The following is a 22,932-nucleotide window of genomic DNA, read 5'->3' as shown; positions in this document are numbered from 1 at the left end:
AACCTTCTTATTTATCACCGAACCTGACCCTATAGGGTTTTGGTATGGGTGGGGTCTGGGTCAAACCCGACCCATTGATGCCCTTAACTTCCACACACCTCTTGCTCTTTATATAAGAAAATTTGTAAGTGTTTTTTGGATATTATGTTTTTCAACTCAATCCCTGACCCGAACCCTCATAGTTTCATAATTTTGTTTATTAAAAAAACATATAAAATATTATGGTCGAGTACCCAGCAAAAAAGTCAGGTCGGGTTGAGTACTCAGTAAAAATCATGATCGTAGACCCGGCCTGCATATTGCTCCAATCATGTTCAAGTTGACCCAAATATTATGAGAGAAAAAACCAAATACACAATCGGGTCCTCTGTGTCAATTAGGTCTAATCCAAATGTGGATAAAAAACAGCCTAAAGTTGAATAAGGTTTTTTATTTTTATGATAAGAAATACTCGCCGAAATGAGAAAAACCCGGAGTGGAGCCCCACAGTCACCCTATCTTACATGACCCACCTTAAATGCTACAGATACACCGATACGCCAATGAGGATTGATCCGGTGTCTTCGTCTTAGCACCCTCACAACCACCCAGCTGGCCACGCGAGCCACCCCCACGGTGGTTGCATAGTGACAAATATCGCAAGATTTATGAAAATCTCGCAATAATATTATGGGAAATTGCTTGAAAGTTTAAAACGGCAATTTCTCTCAAGATTTTCAAAATATCCAAAGATTTATGAAAAAACATAAATACCATGATTTAAATGTGATATTTATATTTTAAACAGCTATTTATTGTGAAAATTCATGTGTTTTTATTTTTAAATAATTTTTATTAATATTTTCTTATAAAAAATATTTTTTTATATTTTAATTTATTTTTTATTGCCGAGATTTTTACCAAAAAATGAGAGATTTATGAAATTTTTATTATTTCACGTGAGTTTTTGAAAAACGAGATTTTGCCGAAAAAAACGTTGTGGTTGTACTATGACCATGATAGGAAACTCCGTTTCTTATCATTCCTCGATGAATTTTCCAAACTTGGGAATACGTGAAAACAAAAACCCGAAAAGGCTGGAGCCCGTCATAAGTGGAAACGGCGCACCGTCCCTTCCCATTCTCCTTCCTGAGAGCTCAAAATAAATCAAAATTAGAGGCAATAATGATGGTCGCAAATATTAAATAAAAACAACTCATTAAAACAAACGCACACGAAATTGACTTCATCGTCATTCGTCAAAAAACATCGCGTTTGTGCAAAGCCATCCATTACCTCTCTCTCTCTCTCTCATTCCGGGGAGATGGCGGAGCTCTAATTCCGTGGAATTGGAGCTCGGTCTGGAAATCTCCGTCAGGAAATAGGAAAGATTTTTCCAGGTTGCCATTCTGAGGAAGGAGGTGGAAACGTCGGAAATCAGCGAGAGGCTTTTTTTGGGTGAAAGTGAACGTGTTTGTGTTTGGTGGATTGGAAATCCTGGTTTTTTCTTTTCCTTTATCCCATACATGTTGTTTGGAGAGGGAGCTTAGGAGGGTGGAGATTGAGTGGCGGGGGAGATGGAAGGTGGTGGTGGTCCTGTGAGGAAGGGCATCCTCAAGAAGAAGCCGTCGGAAAACGGAAGCAGCGAGCAAGGAAGGCGACCGTTCGTTTCTTCTCGTTCGGCGTCTCTCTCTCTCTCTCTCTCTCTGGTTAATATGGTTTTCTGGTATTTGGTTAAGCTGACAACATCTCCATATAAACGTGTTTGCATATTTGGTTCTACAAAAAAAAAAAGCGGATTTATGGTGGGTAGTGTATTTTTAGGTTATTTTTAATTGATTTTGTGAAATTAAAATCGGGGCTTGCAAGTTTATGTCAAAATTTTGTAGCCCAATTAGTGTTAATTATGGGTAAAAAATGGATTCCTCAATTAACTTTTCTTATAGTTATTAGTTTGTGTGGTAGGAATTGATGCATGTTTGTTTCTTCATGTAAAATTTTGGTTGTTTCTATCCAAACGTGTGATAATTGCGTCAGTTCGGAGCTTTTGGGTTTAAATCATATCGACCATCTTGGTATTTTAATTGGGTATACCAAAATTTAAGTCGATTTTATGTTAATTCTTTAAGAATTTCACTATGGGATGATCTTTTTTGCTTTGGAGAAAGTGGGTTTCTGCTAGGCATGAAGTGGAGGGATTACTGAAGATTATAAGTTTAGTTTCCATTTCTTAATGTATATGATGGCCTATAGGCAGCATGCACTGTACTATGAGATTCGTAGAGAGGAACTACATGTAATGGAATCAACTCTTAATGACAAGCTTGTAGTTTTGTTTGTGCCCGATAAATACCTTCGTAGCATATCTTTCTACTAACAGAGACCAACTTTTGCTATTTTTAATTTTATGAGATATGCAGTTAAACATTTTGCTGCTCTTGATTGTCGTGATCTTTATCCATGTTTTATTCTTTTTAACCTTTATCAGAGTACTTAATGGGGAACGGACGGTGAAGAGGCTCAGGATGTCGAAGGCTCTCACGGTTCCTGACACCACAACAGTTTATGAAGCATGCCGTCGCATGGCTGCCCGTAGAGTTGATGCGATATTAGTAACCGATTCAAATGCTTTGCTCTGTGGAATACTAACAGATAAGGTTGGCAATAGTTATGTCCTAATGTTCCATTGCATTTTCTCTGTTATTGTGTTAATACAGAGTTCCTTGCCTTTGTAGGATATTGCAATACGGGTGATTGCGGCAGAGCTAAACCTCGAGGAAACTACAATTGCAAAAGTTATGACAAGAAACCCTGTATTTGTTCTTTCAGATACGCTATCCGTCGAAGCATTGCAGAAAATGGTGCAAGGTTAGTTATGGTCCTATAGCACTTAATTATGTTATATTTGGAAAATACTGTTCAAGCTGCCTATTATTGTGACAAGCGACTACTAGAAAGATTATATTGGCAAGATTAGTTTTAATATTATTAAGTCAACTGCCATCACTGGTTCTGGCTTTTAATTACTCCCCCTTAGAGCAAACAGTGTAAACAAATAAATGTGACTGTACTGTTTATTGACTTGTTCTTTGTTGCATGATATGTCTCCACAGGAAAATTCAGACACTTGCCTGTTGTTGAGAATGGTGAGGTGATTGCATTGCTTGACATTGCAAAGTGCCTGTATGATGCTATTGCGCGGATGGAAAGGGCAGTGGAGAAGGGAAAAGCCATTGCAGCTGCTGTTGAAGGAGTAGAAAAACAATGGGGAACTTCTATTTCTGGTATCTGAATCCATATCAATGAATATAATAAACTTACTTGATATTTTGGGCTATATGATGACATTGGTCATTATCCTTTTGATTGTAGTTGGCTGTTCCATAGATGACTTCACCCTTCAAAATCCACATAACACCACGGCCATCACTTATTGCTTCATTATATGCAGGTCCTAACACTTTCTTGGAAACAATTAGAGAGCGGATGTTCAGACCTTCGATATCAACAATCATTGGTGAGAAAACAAAGTAGGTAATATTCCATTTTGTTTCATTGTATTTCTTTTTTAAATGGTTACTGTTACCTCTTGAGTTCTTGGCTGATCAGCTTGCTTGGTGTGTTTCAGAGTGGCTACAGTGTCTCCAACTGACTCTGTGTTAAGTGCAACTAAAAAAATGCTTGAACTTCATGTAAGTTCCGCAGTTATTAGTGTTGGGAACAAGCCACAGGGGATACTAACGTACGCACTTCTCACCCATCTACAGTTTTGGATAATTTCTTCTGTTCGTTATTTCTGTTTATTTTGTTGGACAGCAACTCTTTTGTAATTCATTAACACTTTGTACTGTATTCATTTTTAAATAGCTCAAAGGATATTTTGATGAGAGTGATCACACAAAATCTTTCTCCAGAATCAACTTCTGTTGAGAAGGTAAGGAGCCTTGTATACATTTTATTTCATTTTTAGGTTCCCTTTTCCCTCTTCTTTTTGTTTTAACATGTGGCAAAAACATATCTGGGAGTATTATTTTGACTACATGCTGTTGATTCTGTTCATGGTTGATGCTCCAGTAGTTTATTATGATTCTAAGGCCTCATTTGCTTCATGTAACTTACATGGGAAAGTGCTGAGCTGGCAATCCTGATGTAATCCTTTCCCACCATGAATGAAACAAACATCAAATCATCATGGTGGGAAAGCTCCATGCTAGCACAAATGGGCCCCAGTTTTTCTCATCACCTACCACTTTTTATGTGTAAATCCTTTCACACACACCCCCCCCCCCCCAACCCAAATGAGAGCTTTCACATGGGAAGGCTGAACTGACAGGATCTTTTAGAAATCGGTGCCCATTCCCATGAAAAGCCTTTTCTTTATATGGGAATGAAACAAAGCGCCCTAAAAGTTTCTGCTAGTTCTTGACTAAAGTTTTTACTATTTGTTCCTGATGCACGTTTCGATATTGGAGGAGTCTAACAATTGTTTAGGAAATATAAATCATCAAAGTATGCACCTAATTTCTGTTCTGCACTCATTGTATTTTAGTAAAACTTTTTGTTTTGGCTCAATCAGTTTTCTGGATATTCAAATAGTCTCTGATTGCATATTCCATAGATTCTAGGTTCCTTTGGACAATAAAACCTTTTAACGAGCTTATGCTGTGATGAAGTAGGCAATATCTCAGCCACATTATTTTCAAATTATTGGAGATATAGGGCTGAGATTATAAACATTAAGTTGCAATGAAAGCTATGTAGTCAAAAGCGTTAGGCAGTGCCTGAAATGAAGTGAGGGTCTTCCACAAAAGTACTTAGATCCGCAAGAGAGTGTCTAGAGAAACACTTGAATATAACCCTTAAAAAGGGTATAATGGGAACAAAAAAAGAAATAAAAATAATCTTTATTGAAATGATAAAATGCTTAAGCATTCAGTATGGTTACAAGAGGGGATGCACCCCTTTATATACAAGTGAGAAAGGAGAGCTCTTAAGGAGCTCTCCTTGTAACCGTTGGACTAGTCCAACGGTTATAAATGTAACCGTTGGATTAGTCCAACAGTTACTTTACTAGTTAAGTTTCAAGTGGAACTTAACTAGTTAAAGTTGTCTAGTTCTATTAGAACTAGACACTAAAAAATTAAAAAGAAAATAGAAAAAAATACAGGAAAAATAAAAAATAAAAATACATAAATATATATATAATAATAATATAGATATTATTATATATATATATATATATATTTTACATTTTAACACTCCCCCTCAAACTTACGGTACAATGAGCAAAAGTTTGTCTAAGGAGGAATTGAATCTGAAAGCAACGAGAGGCTTTATAAAGAAGTTTGCTAACTGATATTCTGAAGTAACATATGACAGATCAATTGTTCCATGTAGATATTCCTCTCTGACGTAGTGACAATCCATTTCAACATGTATGGTGCGTTCGTGGAATGTTCTATTGCTTGCAATGAAGATCACACTTTTGTTGTCACAGCACATTCATGAAGCTTTTGTTGTTTCAGCTCCCATGTCGGCAAGTAGACGTCGGAGCCAAACTACTTTCATGGTCGTGGTTGCCATGACTCGGTATTTGGCTTCGGTGGATAAGAGAGACATCTTCTGTTGCTTTTTGCATCTCCACGAGATTAAAGATTCACCTAAGAAGACACAGAAACCAGTGGTCGAGTGTCTGTTATTAGGATCACCTCCCGAATCAGCATCAGTATATGCAATTAAATCAAGAGAGGAAGAGGAAGACAAGAAAAGTTCTCATAAAAGAGATGACTGGATGTATCTGATAATACGCATGACTGCTCCCATGTGAACAGATGTAGGAGCATGTTGGAACTGGCTTGCTGTGTGAACAGTATGTGCTATGTCTGGTCTGGTAATGAATAGATAGGAAAGTGCTCCGACAAGCTGTCTGTAAGGAGTAGGATCTTCAAGAAGTTCTCCATCATCAATCTTCATTTTAACATTGACAACTTTTGGAGTGTCTACTTTCTTATCATCTGTAATTTCAGACCTGAAAACAATATCAAAAGCAAATTTAGTCTGAGATAATAAATATCTCTTAAGAGAATAGGTGACTTCAATGCCTAAAAAGTATCTCAATAAACCTAAATCAATCATTTCAAAGTGAGATTTGAGAAGTGTTTTGATGTTTTCAACTCCCTGTCTATCGCTTCCGGTGATGATCATATCATCTACATATAAAAGAAGCACAATAATTCCTACATCAGAATTCTTAATAAATAAAGCAGTGTCAATAAAAAAGAATTGAAAACCAATATCAAGCATAACACGACTAAACCTATCATACCAAGCTTTTAGTGCTTGTTTAAGGCCATAAAGAGTTTTTTCTAAGCGAAAAGTTTTACCCTTAGGAATTCTAAGACCTGGAGGGGCTTTTATGTACACTTCTTTAACTAGGTTTCCATTTAGAAATGCATTTTTGACATCCAGCTGAAATATGAACCATTTCTTGATGGAAGCTAAGGCAATTAAGGTTCTAACGATTGTCATATGAGCAACAGGAGCAAAGGTTTCTTCATAATCAATGTCATATTCTTGGACATAACCTTTGACTACTAATTAAGCTTTATATCTTTTAAGAGTTAGGTTTCTTGCCTAGAGGAAGGTCTTGAATAATCCATGTAGAAGCTTTTTCAAGTGCATCTAACTCAGCTTTCATGGCTTCTATCTATTTGATATCATTTTTGGCTTGAGAGTACGAAGATGGTTCCTCATATGAGTGAATTAATGCAATGACTGCCCTATATGTAGATGAGAAGGATTCGTATGACACAAATTTTCCTGGAGGCCTCGAGACTCGAGATGACCTTTTAATTGGAATGTCAGAATATCTTTCAAGTGCACATGGAAGATTAGGTTCTCTTTGTCTGGAATATTGTATACTCGTGTCTCTATAGACTTTTTCATTGTCAACATTATGATCAAGATCAATAATACCTTGATCATTATCAAAGCTATAGTCAAGATCATATTCATCAGATTTAGATGTCAGATCTAACAAAAAAGAGTACTCAGTAACTTCCTTTGGTTTTTCAAAATCAAAGAAGCTTTCTTTTTCTAAAAAGGAGACATTTCTTGATACTTATAATCTATCATTCTTGAAGTCAAAACACCTATAACCTTTTTTATTTTCTGCATATCCTAAAAAGGCACAGGGAATTGTACGAGAAAAAAGTTTATCATTTTTGTTCGTAAATATAAAACACTTGCATCCAAATACTCTCAATCTAGAGTAATCTGGAGAAAGGTTCACAAGTTTTTTTATTGGAGTTATATAAGAGGATGACATTCGATTAATCAGATAGGTGGCAGTTAAGGCAACTTCTGCCCAAAAATCTTTTGAGACTTGATTTGCTATTAGTAAAGTCCTAGTGGTTTCTATAATATAGCGATGTTTACATTCTGCCATCTCATTTTGTTGAGGTGTGTATGGGCAAGACCTTTGATGTGTGATGCCATGTAAGTTAAGGTAATTTTTAAAATTTGTGGGCAAAAAATCTCCCTCTGAATCTGTGCGAAAAATGAAAATATCATTTTGAAACTTATTTTTAACCATTTTATGAAATGTCTGAAAGTATGAAAATACTTCAGACTTATGTTTAAGAAAATAAATCCAAGTATGTCTAAAAAAATCATCGACAAAGATAACATAATAGGCAAATCCACCTTTAGAAATTATTGGTGCAGGACTCCAAACATCCGAGTGTATTAATTCAAGTGGTCTTGAAGAAACAAAAGTTTTGTTTTGAAATGGTAATCTTTTTATTTTGCCAAGAATACAATCTTTACAAGTAAATTTTTTAGAATTACAAAATTTTCCTAGATTTGGAAAATGTTGGATTTTGGTTATATGTGGATGACCAAGTCTTTTGTGCCATAACTCCAACTCGATTTTCCGAATGTTATAACAAAAGGCATTCTTCGGCATTTCCAAAAAATCCATGTAATAGAGTCATCCTTCTCTATGGCCTTCCCCAATCAGCTTTTCTGACTGACGATCATGTACCCAGCAACCACGAGAAAAAAAAGAAATATTTCAACCATGATCAGATATTTGAGAAACGGATAAGAGATTCAAATTTAATTTGGAAATATATCTGACTTCTGGGATAAAAAATTTCTCAGTTTTATAGATTTTTTTAAAATTTCATATTCCTTCTATTTCTAGAGAAGTTCCATCAGTTGTAAATACTTTTGACATACCTATTTTATTTTTAACACATTCGGATAAACTTTTATTATTTGGAGTCATATGGAATGAAGCACCAAAGTCAAGAAGCCAAGAAAAGTTACCTGGATCGGAAAAAGATAAAGCAACTGCCCCAGTCAAAGCTTCAAATGAAGAAGAAGCTCCTTTGATGAGTGGTTGGAGAATCTCCATTAGCTGAGCCATAAAAATTGGTGCATCTTGATCTTTGGGCTCCGATCCAGCAATCACAACTCTCTTTTTTCTGGGTTCTTTAAGATTGGGACACTGAGGCCTGTAGTGTCCTGGTTCATGACAATGATGGCAAATAACCTTTTTTCTTGTCATAGTCACCACTTTGTCGGTTAAAGTGAAGTGGTATGTACGAATGTACATGATTACCCGGTCTAGATACTGCTAGAATGGAATCATCTTTGGATTTTGAAATATTCTTCTTTATTATGTTTTCCTTCATAGTTAGTTCCACTATAGTATCGACAATAGAGAAAACTTTTTTCCGATGAAGAAGAGCCGACTTAGTTGACTCGAATTTCGATCTTAGACCGTTTACAAATTGGTAAAAATGCTCCATATCAAGTTGCCTTTGACAGAGCTCAATGTCCTCAGGACAATGCCATTTTGGCTCTAAAAAAGCTAATTCTCTCCAAAGTTCGGACAATTCATTGTAATACTCTCGTATGGTTTTGTCACTTTGGGTCATAGACCTAACTTTTTCTTGAAGATTGCACACATGTGCAATATCTTTGAGGGAATGCATATTTTTGAGGTATTCCCAAGCCTTATCAGCATGCTCAAACTTAGCAAGACTAGAGCATTTTTTGATGTCAACGCTATTGATTAGCCATGACATGATTTTTGCATTCCCTATCCGCCATTCCTTCCAACTTTTTTCATAGTTGGCCAAAGCTTTACTTTTCTCTCCTTCGGTTAGGAGAACCTCTTTATCACCTTTTATTTTGGTGAGGACTAGTTTAGATTTCGAATCAGAACCATCTATTATTCCCCAAAGCCCCTTTCCCCATATGTGATGCTTCATTATCGAAGCCCACATTATATAAAGTGTGTCATTTAATTTCATGGGTATGATGGTGATTTTATCATGATTATCCATCTCTTACAAGGGTGATAAAGAGAGAGAAAAAGAGAAAAAATAAGATAAAGAGAGAAGAAAATGGAGAGTAAGATAACGCAAACTCAATATTTTGTTGCAACGAATCTTCCTTTCTTCAAAAAGAACTTTAGGAGCCTCAACCAAGGTGATGAAACACCTTTGCAATCTTGGCACAAAAAATGAGGCAAGAAATCTTCACGATATAGGATGAACCTTGCTCTGATACCATGAAATGAAGTGAGGATCTTCCACAAAAGTACTTAGATCCGCAAGAGAGATTGTCCAGAGAGACACTTGAATATAACCCTTAAAAAGGGTATAATGGTAACAAAAAAAGAAATAAAAATAATCTTTATTGAAATGATAAAATGCTTAAGAAGCATTCAATATGTTTACAAGAGGGGATGCACCCCTTTATATACAAGTGAGAAAGGAGAGCTCTTAAGGAGCTCTCCTTGTAACCGTTGGGTTATAAACGTAACCGTTGGACTAGTCTAGCAGTTACTTTACTAGTTAAGTTCCAAGTGGAACTTAACTAGTTAAAGTTGTCTAGTTCTAATAGAACTAGACACTAAAAAACTAAAAAGAAAATAGAAAAAATTACAGGAAAAATAAAGAATAAAAATACATAAATATATATATAATAATAATAATATGATTATTATTATTATATATATTTTACATTTTAACTTTCGATAGACACCTAAAAAGAGTAGTCAAGGACTAGGTGGGATTAGTCGGACTAGTCGGTACCTCAATTAAAAAATAAAAATATATACAAAATATACATAAAAATATGTTTAATTCTTTTGGTAATAAGATGTTTTCATCAAACAATTACACAATTACACATGCTTTCACATCATATATATAATTAGAATATAACTATATCTATATATAAATAAATAAATATATATATTCTATTATTCATAACATATTCAGTATAATCAACAAGACATGCTTTCAGCCTTTCACAGAAAAATTGATTGTAACACACATGCACACATATTTTATTCATAGCATAATCATTATATATATACACAAAAAATCATACTTTCTGCCTTTCATAGAAAAAAATCACAGAAGCACAGTAACACATACATATATAAATAACATATTACATAATCAGTAATGCCAAAAACATGTTTTCAAGCTTTTATAAAAAAAATTATAAAAACTAACATATATATATATACAAACAAAAATCACACATATATCTCACTTTCAGTCTTTAACAGAAAATTCATCACAAACAAATTAACACACACATATATAAAAAACATAATCATTTAGAATTAACCCCCTTACTTTGTAAGTTTATATATATATATATATATATATATATATATATATATATATATATATATATATATATATATATATATATATATATATATATATTAAAAATGACTAAACTGCCATTGTACCTAGGTGAGGGCAGCTTAGTCGCTGACTAGGCACCCTAGTCGACGCCTAGTCAATAAAATTGGTACATCTTAAGGTACCCACCTAGGAATTGCAACGCCTAGGTGTTTTACTTACGCCTAGGCCGACTAGTCGGACTAGTCAGTGCCTAGTCGGTGCTTTTGACTACATAGAATGCAAGAAGGTTCAATATATTGTAACACGGTACAAAATAGTCATGCATGAAAGCCTTGAAAAATCATATTGTAAATCTTTAAATTCAGCAATACAGAGGTGGGGCGTGTAATAGCCACTAAAACTTTGAGGACATGGCAACATTTCATGGATTTGCTTCAATTGCCTCAATGTTCTTTTTACTCTGTTAATTCATGATTTGTTGTGACCCCTCATCACTTGTATGATTTTCTCGTCTATCTTTTTAATAAAATTTTGACCTCAATTACCCAAAAAAAACATAAGATGTGGCTTGTAGCACAAGATAATTCTGAGAGTGCTATGGAGTATCAAAAAGAGGCTAGTAACAAAAAACTCAGGTTATAGTGGTCTGAATCACTTAATCACGATAATGATAAATGGCTTGGTGCAAGGGAGAAAGATGCAAGAGTTTTGAATGAGGCTTGTGAATTCGGGAATATTGGCATTTCATGAATGCAAGGAATAAGGGCTGTAATGTTAGATGATGCTGGAGCTAATGTCTCTTCCCCATAGGGCAATTTCTAGTCATGCAGCTCAAACTTTTGATTAAGGAAATTTACCCAGAACTTCATCATATCTTAAAAAAAGACATTATTCTTGCATACTGAACTTGAAGTATTTTAGACACTATTAGATTGTCAAGCAAAACTTAGGAATATTAAAGTTTGAGTAAATTACAAAAGGCCCATTGACTTGTTATGTTTCTAAATGTATAATGTCTAATCTTACATTTAACCACTTCATTGTTTCACATACAACCAAAATCCACCTGGTTCTATGATTACCAAGTTGACCATTTTAGTGAAATAAAATAAAATGCCCTTTGCATTTATTTTATTAGTGAAAGATATGGAGCCAATAGTATCATAATTTTCATTAGTGAATTGTGTTAAAATATATGTAATTCATATATATATATATTTATATATATATATAATACCCGATAGGGGTATTTCTGTCATTTCACAAGTACCCGATAGGGGTACTTGTTTTTCTTAGTTTATTTTTCTCTTTATTTTTTGTAAAATGTATTTTTTGTTTTTTGTTTTTTGCTCACTCAAAAGGGGCCCCACCATGTAGTCGATGGGGCCTCCAACGGTCACATTAGTGACCGTTGGGGGCTCCCAACGACTACATGGGGAGCCCCCTAGGTGGCTCTCCTTTTAAGGCCTCTTGGCCTTCTCCCTCTCCTTCTCTTGTGTATAAATAGGGGTGCTCCCTTCTTGTATTTTTCACTCTTGAGAGCTCTCTCTCTTTCAATAAGAGGCATTTATATTTTTATGTTGTGTTGTCTCTTGTGGGTTTGAGTATTAGCCCCTCTTTGTTTGTTCATTAGTAGATATTGTAAGTGCTTAGTGCACTCTTTGCTTTTCCGCATATTTCATTACATGGTATCAGAGCCTTGTGTATGCTCTTCTTTTTAATATAGCTAGTGGTGTAGCTATATTTGTTTTTTGTTTCCCTCTCCTTGATATTCTCTTGTAAGTGGTTGTTGTGGAAGGAGAACAAAAGATTGATCTCTCCTTCAAGCTCAATGGTTCCAACTACATGATGTGGGCCGCCGCCATGGAAAACAACCTCAAAGGGAAAAAGCTTTGGGGATACGTTATGGGCACCATTCTGGAACCACAACTCCAACTAACTAAGATGGAAGGCGATCAAGAAAAAGCTCTTGAAGGAGATGCCCGCATAAAGGCCATTGAAGATCACCAATCTAAAATAGAAGATTGGGAGAGTAAGCATGCCAAGATTCTTGCTTGGTTCATGAATAATGTGGAGCTCAAGATTTGCGCCAACATTGCCAAATTTAGGATGGCAAATGAAGCATGGTTTTTCATGAAAGGTATGTTTACACAAAAAGACCTTGCTCGTCAATTCTTTCTTCAAGAAAAAATCCGGACTATCAAGCAAGGAGAAATGAGTGTTAGGGATTACTTTAGCACTCTTGGCCCTCTATGGGATGAGCTATCCTTACTAGAACCAAAATGGGTTTCTAGTATAGATGTGGAATTAAGGAGAGAACAAATGGAAAAAGAACACTTTTTCCAATTTTTACATGGGCTTAGGCCCGAATATGAACAAGTTAGATCCTCCCTCCTACATAGATCAAAGTCTCTTCCCTTGGAAGATGCCATAGCCGAAATATGCCAAGAAGAAACCCGTCTTGGCATGATTAAAGGAGGAAATGATGTCTTGGCCGTATCCAAACCCGGCAACCATATGAAAACCTACAAACCTCCACATTTTGGAAGACAAAATAACTATAATGGCAACTATAGAAAAGCCATTTGCCATCATTGTCAAGAACCGGGTCATATAAGACCTAATTGCCCTAAGTTGAATGAAGCACCAAAAAATAAAGTTGCTTCCGTTGAAGAAGCTACTCAAAAGAAAGAGGAAGCAATCAAAGGAACAGACTCTTTTTCTCTTGCTCAACTATCGGAGGCACTACAAACTCTACTCAAGATTCCATCAACTTCGGGTGCCGCCGTAGCTTCCTCCTCTCCTCCAGGTATGTCGTCTTGGATCCTTGACTCTGGAGCTTCCTTTCATATGACCCCCCTTGAAAATGAGCTTTCCGACTTATGTAATAATTTTAAAAACTCCTATGTTTCAACTGCCGTTGGTACATCTTTACAAGTTAAAAGTCTTGGAACCTTAAACTTTTCAAAAGACTTCTTTGAGCCAAACGTGAGAGTTGTACCTCAACTTAATTTAAATCTCCTCTCTGTTGCTCAAATATGCGATCATGGATGTAAAATCTCCTTCTCAACTAAGGATTGCTCTATACAGGATCTCCGGTCCGGGAAGCTGATTGGGAAAGGCCATAGCAGGGGAGATCTCTATTACATGAGCAACTTGAAACTCCCCATTAACTCTTTTTGTAACCATGTCCAAGATAAAAATATTGATATTTGGCATCAAAGACTTGGACATCCAAGTTTCTCAAAAATGTACTCCTTTCCATTTGGAAAGAAATTTTGTAATGAGAAACATTTTGTTTGCAAGAATTGTATTTTTGGCAAAATGAAATCTACTCCTTTTCCAAACCGGACTTTTGTATCCAAAAGACCTTTTGAGTTAGTCCATTCGGACGTTTGGGGTCCTTCCTCCGTCATGTCTAAAGGAGGGTACTCCTATTATGTCACTTTCATCGATGACTATACTAGGTATGTATGGATCTACTTTCTCAATTTAAAATCCGAAGTCTTTGAGTTTTTAAAAAAATTTCATATGATAGTTAAAAATCAATTTTCAAGTAATATCTCTACTCTTAGATCCGATTCAGGTGGAGAATATTTATCAAATGAATTTCAAAACTATTTAGAAGTAAATGGGATTTGTCATCAAAGATCGTGTCCTAGGACTCCTCAACAAAACGGCTTGGCCGAAAGAAAGCATAGACATATCATGGAAACCACTAGGACACTCCTTATTTCCAAAGAAATTCCAAAGAATTTTTGGGCCGAAGCGGCCTTAACCTCAACTTATTTAATAAATAGAATGATATCTTCATCCTTACAAAATACATCTCCATACGAAAAACTATTTGAAAGAACACCTGACTTCAATAGATTAAGAGTTTTTGGATGTAAATGTTTTGTCCTTACTCATAAACGGGACAAATTATCTCCTAAAGCTATTGAATGCGTTTTCTTGGGTTATGGAGAAAATCAAAAGGGTTTTAGATGTTTTGACTTGAAAAATAACAAACTCTATGTATCCAAAGATGTAACATTTTTGGAAAATGAAAATGGTTTTGTGAAAACTAAAGATATTGACGAAAGTGAATATACTTTTTTATTTGATCTTCTATCTCAAGAAGATGAGACTCCTCAAGAAGAGGAAATCTCTAATGAGTCTTTGAATGACCTAGAGGAAATCCCTCTTGATAATGCTGTAGATGAGAATAATAGACCAATCCAAACATATGTTAGGCGTGGTCAACAAACTCAGATAAGTGCCTTAGAAAAATACTCTCAAGGATCCGACATTGAAGAAACATCTTTAAGGAGATCCAGTCGGATCTCTAATCCTCCAAATAGGTTTGTTTCCTATGAGTCCCTAACTCCTAGATATAGAGCATGTCTAATTGCATTACATTCATTTCATGAACCTTCACACTATAATGAGGCCAAAAATATTCCCCAATGGGTTGAAGCCATGAACTTAGAGCTTAGTGCCCTTGAAAAAGCAAAAACTTGGGAAATAACTTCGTTACCCACTGGAAAGAAATCAATAGGATGTAGATGGGTCTTCAAAATTAAAACCAAGAGTGATGGTTCATTAGAACGTTATAAAACACGATTAGTAGCTAAAGGATATGCTCAGGAATATGGTATAGATTACGAAGAAACCTTCGCACCTGTTGCTAGAATGACTAGTGTTAGGACTCTTATTGCTATTGCGTCTGTAAAGAAATGGCCTATCTATCAACTTGATGTTAAGAATGCATTTCTAAATGGTGAATTAAATGAAGAAGTTTACATGGATCCCCCACCAGGAGTATGTATTGGTAAAAATAAAATTCTTAAACTTAAAAAGGCATTATATGGTTTAAAACAAGCTCCAAAGGCTTGGCATGATAGATTTAGTAATGTAATGACAAGTTTAAATTTTCGTTCATGTTATACTGACACTGCTTTGTTTGTGAAAAGTGTAGGGTCTTCTGTAGTTATTTTACTACTTTATGTTGATGATATGATCATCACAGGAAGTGATGAGCAAGGCATTAATGATATTAAAAAGGCTTTGAAAGAAAATTTTGATATGTCTGACCTTGGTTTCTTAAGATATTTTTTAGGAATTGAAGTGGCGTACTCTCCTCGAGGGTACATTCTCTCTCAGATGAAACTTGTTGCTGACATCTGTTCCAAATCGGGTATCTCCGATGACAAGAAGACAGAAACCTCAGAAGTCATCAATGCAAAATTAAGGTTGAAAGATGGAACACCTCTCGAGGATCCTACTCCCTACCGGCAACTTGTTGGGTCTCTAACCTACCTATCCATCACACGGCCAGACATTGCTCATGCCGTCCACTCTGTCAGTCAGTTTCAACATGCACCTACAACCGTGCACATGAGTGCAGTCTTAAGGATTGTCAGATATATCAAAAATACCATAACTAAGGGAGTTTTTCTTTCTTCTGCCTCGTCACTTGATTTAATTGCTTATACTGATGCAGATTGGGGAGGAAATCCCAATGATCGTGTCTCAACTACCGGTTTTTGTGTTTTCTTAGGTGACTCTATGATTTCGTGGAGATGCAAGAAGCAACACAAAGTATCATTGTCCTCGACGGAAGCAGAATATCGTGCTATGGCTACTACAACCATGGAACTTGTGTGGCTAAGAAGCCTCCTCAGTGATATGGGCATTGTCATCTCTACTCCTTCGAAGATGTGTTGTGACAACAAAAGCGCAATCTATATTGCAAGCAATCACACCTTCCATGAGCGTACTAAACATATTGAGATGGACTGCCATTACGTTTGGGATGAATACCTAAGAGGAACTATAGCACTACCTTACGTCACATCAGAGTACCAGTTGGCGGACTTCTTCACTAAGGCTCTTGCGGCTCCTCGGTTTTTGTTTCTCCTTAACAAGCTTTCGGTTATATCCCCGTAAAGCTTGAGGGAGGGTGTTAAAATATATGTAATTCATATATATATATATATATATATATATATATATATAATACCCGATAGGGGTATTTCTGTCATTTCACAAGTACCCGATAGGGGTACTTGTTTTTCTTAGTTTATTTTTCTCTTTATTTTTTGTAAAATGTATTGTTTTTTTGTTTTTTGCTCACTCAAAAGGGGCCCCACCATGTAGTCGATGGGGCCTCCAACGGTCACATTAGTGACCGTTGGGGGCTCCCAACGACTACATGGGGAGCCCCCTAGGTGGCTCTCCTTTTAAGGCCTCTTGGCCCTCTCCCTCTCCTTCTCTTGTGTATAAATAGGGGTGCTCCCCTCTTGTATTTTTCACTCTTGAGAGCTCTCTCTCTTTCAATAAGAGGCATTTATATTTTTATGTTGTGTTGTCTCTTGTGGGTTTGGGTATTAGCCCCTCTTTGTTTGTTCATTAGTAGATATTGTAAGTGCTTAGTGCACTCTTTGCTTTTCCGCATATTTCATTACAAATTGCAGGAAAAGTTATTTCATGCCTCAGGAGGGTGTTCAAAGTGCACTAGGAAAGTCGATGTAATAATGGAGAAGTTAGGCAGTTATATGTTAATAGGTGGTAATTCAGGCAGCTTTTAATAATTTATGCATAGGGCATTATTATAGCCACAAATATTTTCAGTACTTTGAAAATATCATGATTTTATCTTTATAAATTTTTTTATTTATATTTTATCGATATCTTTTTGAGATTTTTTTCAAGAATTTTTTGTTTTTTTTAAATATCCCAAGATTTGTCTACTGATATTTTCCTGAGAATGAAATTTGTGACTATGGGTAATATGATTGCCTATCAATGTGCCATATTGATGGTCTTAGAGACACAGGTCATTTTAGCTTGAAGTATGCAATTGCTTTGTTATATGAATATGTTCAGTCTATTACTTATAACAACTTTATTCATAGGGAGATCGATGCCATTAATCTCTATCCTATGGTTTTCTTTCTTTTCAATACATTAATTGTCATTTCTATCTTTTTATCTTCTTTTTTTCTTGTAACTTTCTATATTTTTCATTTTACATGAACTAACAAAAAGTGGCTTTATAATGAGCCCTTCTAATGTGTTTTTTTTTATTGTGAACATATCCAGACGTGAATTTTGTGATCGCTGTTTAATATGTTGATTTGAAACACTTTGGTGTGCCATATTTTGCCTTGTCAATCGATCATTTGTTTGTTTCATACCAGGTTTTGTCCAAAACAGATTGCATCAGCTATTCTTTTCCAAATAAGTTTTCTCTGTTTTTGTCTTATTTTTTACCTTGTTTACGAGATATACTTATGAGTGGTTTGCATGAGAATGTGTTTGTGTGCATGCCTGGTCACAAAATTACTTTTGAGGCAATGGATGAATATGTTCGATTTTCTATGTTTCAACATTTCACACTATTAGTAGTAACCATAGGTCACTTTTATTCAATAATTTGGTCATGTTTTCCATGACAACCCAGCATATCTTTAACTTTTTTTCACACTTGAGTTTCACATCTGAATGTTAGGAACATGAATACTTTTTTATTTTTCTGTTCTCTTTTTTGTTTTCCTTCTTTTTCTTTTATTTTTAATTGAAATCTCAAAAACTTTGCCACTGTTTAAACCATGGGTTGCCTCAAGTTTCAAGGATTAAGCATTGTCTTGATGGGCCCCAACCCCTTGCTTCTTTACTTTTGCCATTTAACACACTATTTTTTATCTATAGATGAATTATGGGTTATTAGCTCATGGTGGTGCATTCTTCTGTTTCCAGTCTCTGTTTCTTGTAGTTGAAAGTAGACTGTTCTATTTTTTTTCACATGGATTTGTCTTGCAGCCCACCACATTGCCTCGGTTTAACCTTGTACTATGAAAATCATTTATCAAACATTGATGTTTACCTTATAAAGGTTGCTTAAAATTTGAGGAAGAGAAAATAAAGAGATAATAATGGATGTCCAAGTAGTATATTATAATTGTTATGTTGCCTTCTTGTCACCTTTGTGAAAATTTAGGTCAAGCAGCTATCAACATTTATAAAGATGGTATTGGTACATAAATGCTCACATTCATTTGTTGTGTTGTGCTGAGACATATGGATTTATGAGGACGGCAACCTTTTCCATGTTTAGTTTACCATTAGTTTAATGCAATTCGATTATCTTTTAGGTGCACTATGAAACTGAGATAAATTGTTAAATTAATTTCCACGAGCACTGTCTTGTCTGTCATTAATAGAATCAACTAATGCAACATGTTCCAACTTGTTTGAATTTTTTTTTGTATTTCCTGTTTTGCCTTCTAAGCTTCAAGGGTTGAACAACTGATGTCCAGGTCATGACCCCAAATCCTGAATGTGCAACAGTTGATACACCAATTGTTGATGCTCTCCACATCATGCATGATGGGAAATTTTTACATCTCCCTGTTGTAGACCGAGGTAACTCATTTTTCTTTCTTATTCATGGATTGTCTTAGATATATTTGCTCATATGTTTATTTGTTATGTTATGGTTTATGACAGATGGATTTGTAGTAGCTGCCATTGATGTAATTCAAATTACTCATGCAGCTGTATCAACGGTAAGTTCATTAATGATAATTGATTATCTGTCTATTTTGCTTCTAGTTCTTTTGACAGTGCTTACTGCTTAGTGCTTGCATCTCAGTATTACCATGTATTTTTAGCATGTTTCTTGTCTTTCTGTGTCCCTTTTTTTTTCTTGGCATTGATCTCTGTTGTTATTAGTCTCATTAGAAAATCTAGCTGGATTTCTTGACACTTTTGATATGTTAAATGCATAATGACACTTTTGATATGTTTATAATTATCTTGCACATAATCAAAACAAAGTTCAAGCTTTTTGAGCCTTCATATTGTTAAGGGATACAGACACTTCAAGGATCATTTTTGTTCTTTTAAGTGGACTGTATTTTTTCTTATAGTTTGCGATGAAGAGCAATATTATCTTTTACCTCTTAATCTTGTAATAATAGTGTATCCATGGCAATTCGCATCTCTCTCTCTCTCCTCTTCTTTTTATCCCTTCTCTACATTCATCTTTGATATGTAGATTCAACACAGGTTTGGATTCAATAATCTGACGTGTAGATCAGCTAATCATTTTCCTACAAATTAGATATTGTCAATGCATAGATAATAGATATAACCGAAGTCTGTATAGAACTCCAACCAAGTTACCAACTACCGATGATAAAATAAATGCTCTCTCTAGTAAGAGTATTGATCCATTAATTGGAAATGATGATTTATGATATGCTGTTTACTCCATAAATTTGAGGGCAAAATAATAATATAATATAGAATGGCTTGCATTCATTCTCCTCATATTACTCATTGGCTACACCATTTGCACCTTTCATAAGCAATCTTGGGTAAGCATGGGGAACAACTTATATCCAATCTATTGAAGCCAGTGATTTAGAGAAGGATGACAAATTTTCACATTCAAAAAGGTCTTGTGGGATACATTTTGTTGTTATCTTTTTTGGGCATGTTTGGAGTGGTACTGAGGTGGAGATGGGGGAACCTTGTGCGTTCTTAAAACAGAATAGTCTTTCCACTAGCTAACATGTCCTTTTTCTTTCTTCACAATCTTATCTCAGTTACATGATTCCCTTTTTTCAGCAGACCTGAAATCATTTCAATAATAGATGAGGATTTTGGCCTTTGCTTTCTTATTTGATTTAGGTTGGAAATTCTGGGATTGTTGGAAGTGACACGACAAACACAATGATGCAAAAATTCTGGGATTCAGCAATGACCTTGGGAGATGATGAAGATACAAGAAGGTAGTGACCCCTTTCTTACTTTGTATATGTTCTTTGATAAAGTATGGATCCAAGAGGGTAGGATATCTTATATTTGTGCTTGCATTCCAGTGAGGGATCCACAAAGCAGGCATCTGAAGGAACTGAAACAGGGAAACCTGGTTATATGTCGGAGCTTGTAAGTAACTTTGGGTTTAAGTTGGAGGACAAAAAGGGTCGAATGCATAGATTTAATTGTGGTATGCTGGCCATCTTTTAGTGTAAATGTGAAAGTGTGGTATTATTCTTTTGGAACTAGATTGCCCGAACCAGAATAATATTGATTTTTTCCACTTTATTTTACTCAACCAGATACAGGGAGTATGTCAGAGCTGATAGCATGCATAATCCAGAGAGTAGGGGATGACATTGATCGAAACCATCTCCCACAGATTATGGTGATCTCTAGATCTTATTGTATTCTTTTTCTTTTCATGAATCAGCTTCAGCTTATAAGCATTTTTCTATTCTTTATTGTTCTTATGCTCTTTTTTCGTTTCATGAACCGTCTACAATTTATAATCATTTCTGTATTTTTAAATGTGCTTATCCCGTTCGATGCAGTATGAAGATGAAGAACATGACAAAGTGGTGCTTGCCACAGATAGTGACCTTGCAGCAGCTGTGGAACATGCTAGGCTCGCCACTTGGAAAGTAAGGCAACTGTTCTGAGCATATGCTTTCAGCAATTAGTTTAACTTGATTCTGAATTTTTACTTATCCCACTACCTTAACTGACAGTTTTGCTTTTCAGTATCCAAGACTGAAATAATAAAAACAAACAAACTGATGTATCATGTTGCAGGACAAACCATACCAACAATATGCTACTGGTCCAATTTATAGTGTTACAAATATATCAAGTAATGGTGATCTATGATGTATCATGTTGTAGTTGCTGATAAAAATTGTGGATGGCAATCTTAGATTGCTGGCTATCTGTTGATCTTAATGTAGTTGGAGCACACGTGCTGATGCCACTTCCAGAGCAAAAAGGAACTTTTTTTACAAGTTAAAGTTTATAGCCCCATTGGGGGTTGACTATCTAGTGGCCCTGTTTAGATAAACATGTGGACTCAGGTGTTAAGAGTCAAGTGTCCTCTTTGGTTCAAGGTTATGCTTTTAAGTGCTTTATCTGGATCCAATCAAGTATCTCTATTTGGTTTCTTTAATTTTATTTTTCTCTGTCAAGGGATAATTAAACTGTTCTTGTCAAATAAAGAAGTCAGAATCACACCTCGATGAATAGTTTTTGAGGTCCTGGTGTTGTACTTTGATCTATCTTTGCAATGCTAAATGTTAGGTTGAAGGAATAGCTTCTTCCTTGATAAGGACTAGGCATGTAAAGCAATCTCTGGGAAATGCATCGTGCCCCCTTTTAGTGCAAAGAAGTAACACTGAGAATCCAAAGAGGAAGTCCTAAGAGACAATTTTTTTTTGGATATTATGCACAATGTTAACTAACATTCTTTCCTTGTGTACTCTGAATTTACTTATGATTTGATTTGGCAGGGGTTGAGGCTTCATCTAGATTACTCTGGTTCAGGTGGTCATAGCAAGAGGGCAACACCAAATTCAGGAGGCTTAGAATTTGCGCCAAAGGATGCTTGGGCCACAGCATACAGCACAGTTGCTGCGGGTGCTGCACTCATTGCTGGGCTTGGTCTGATGGCATACTTGAGAAAAGCTAATTCCTGATCAATATTCCATTAAAATTGTGCCACCAAGGAACTGAGGGAACTCTGAGCTGCTGCAGTGGACCCTGGTTCGGTAGCCTGCGGACACACCGGCTGCGAGTATGCAGGACCTCCTTTTTTTGTTTAGAAATCATTTGCACCTGAGTTCTTCCTATCTAATTAGACTAGACAGTGTTAGTATTCTTCTATCATGGTGGCCTGTAATATAATACAGGGATGGTGCTGGCTTTTTATTTATTTATTGTAAAATGAGGCATTATCTTATCATTTATGGGAGCAGAAGCTTGCACTATGTGAACAGAAAAGATGGTTACTATTGGCTGTGAATTCTAAAATTAAGCACTCAAGCTGCACTCATGAACTTGTGATGAATGTGGTGATGATGATGGTCCTTGGTGGTCCGGTATGGCATGTTGTAAACTGTTGATCTTGCAAAACTGAGGGTCCAGGTTCATCACTAATCGCTTGTCATGTTTCTACATGAAATGCAAGTTCTGGCATTGATCTAGAACGTCCTTTCTTATGTTTACAGTTCAATGATGGGATCATCTATGTTGCATAAGCTTATATGGTCAAAAGAAAGAACTAAAAGAAAATTGAAATGGCCCCATTTCAGGAGAGAATCTCCATTGCCATTGTACAAGTCAGATGTTGGTAGTAAATATTAGCAGTGTTGATTCATGATGAACGATGGAAATTAATCATTTTCTGGCCTTAGAGTAAAAAAATGGGTGTGTGGTGCGATGCCTTAAGCGAGAAGCAAGTGTTTAAGAAATG

The 22,932-nt window shown here is 35.7% G+C and overlaps 1 protein-coding gene across 3 annotated transcripts; it reads left to right on the top strand.

The window, feature by feature from the left end:
- The first annotated feature begins 1,232 nt into the window (after positions 1 to 1,232).
- LOC149811426 (CBS domain-containing protein CBSCBSPB1-like) lies at positions 1,233 to 22,512 on the top strand. 3 transcript variants are annotated; one of them, XM_089992569.1, is made up of 14 exons: positions 1,233 to 1,663; positions 2,468 to 2,636; positions 2,715 to 2,847; positions 3,093 to 3,263; positions 3,431 to 3,509; positions 3,608 to 3,721; positions 3,847 to 3,913; positions 18,962 to 19,067; positions 19,152 to 19,210; positions 20,340 to 20,440; positions 20,531 to 20,658; positions 20,771 to 20,856; positions 21,023 to 21,112; positions 21,971 to 22,512. In XM_089992569.1, exons 1-14 carry the CDS (start codon positions 1,557 to 1,559, stop codon positions 22,154 to 22,156), a joined length of 1,596 nt encoding a protein of 531 aa, XP_089848695.1. In that variant the 5' UTR covers positions 1,233 to 1,556; the 3' UTR covers positions 22,157 to 22,512. The 3 variants fall into 3 exon arrangements, with proteins under 3 accessions (XP_089848695.1, XP_089848696.1, XP_089848697.1); XM_089992570.1 differs by lacking the exon at positions 21,971 to 22,512 and adding an exon at positions 21,264 to 21,469; XM_089992571.1 differs by having other exon boundaries at positions 1,248 to 1,705.
- Positions 22,513 to 22,932: the final 420 nt, after the last annotated feature.

This window comes from Nuphar pumila, chromosome 17 (genome assembly GCF_984573655.1).
Source record: "Nuphar pumila chromosome 17, dmNupPumi1.hap1.1, whole genome shotgun sequence".
NCBI classification, from domain to species: Eukaryota; Viridiplantae; Streptophyta; class Magnoliopsida; order Nymphaeales; family Nymphaeaceae; genus Nuphar; species Nuphar pumila.
Note: the sequence above shows the minus strand (reverse complement) of the source record. Positions and strands in the feature narration are given on the sequence as shown.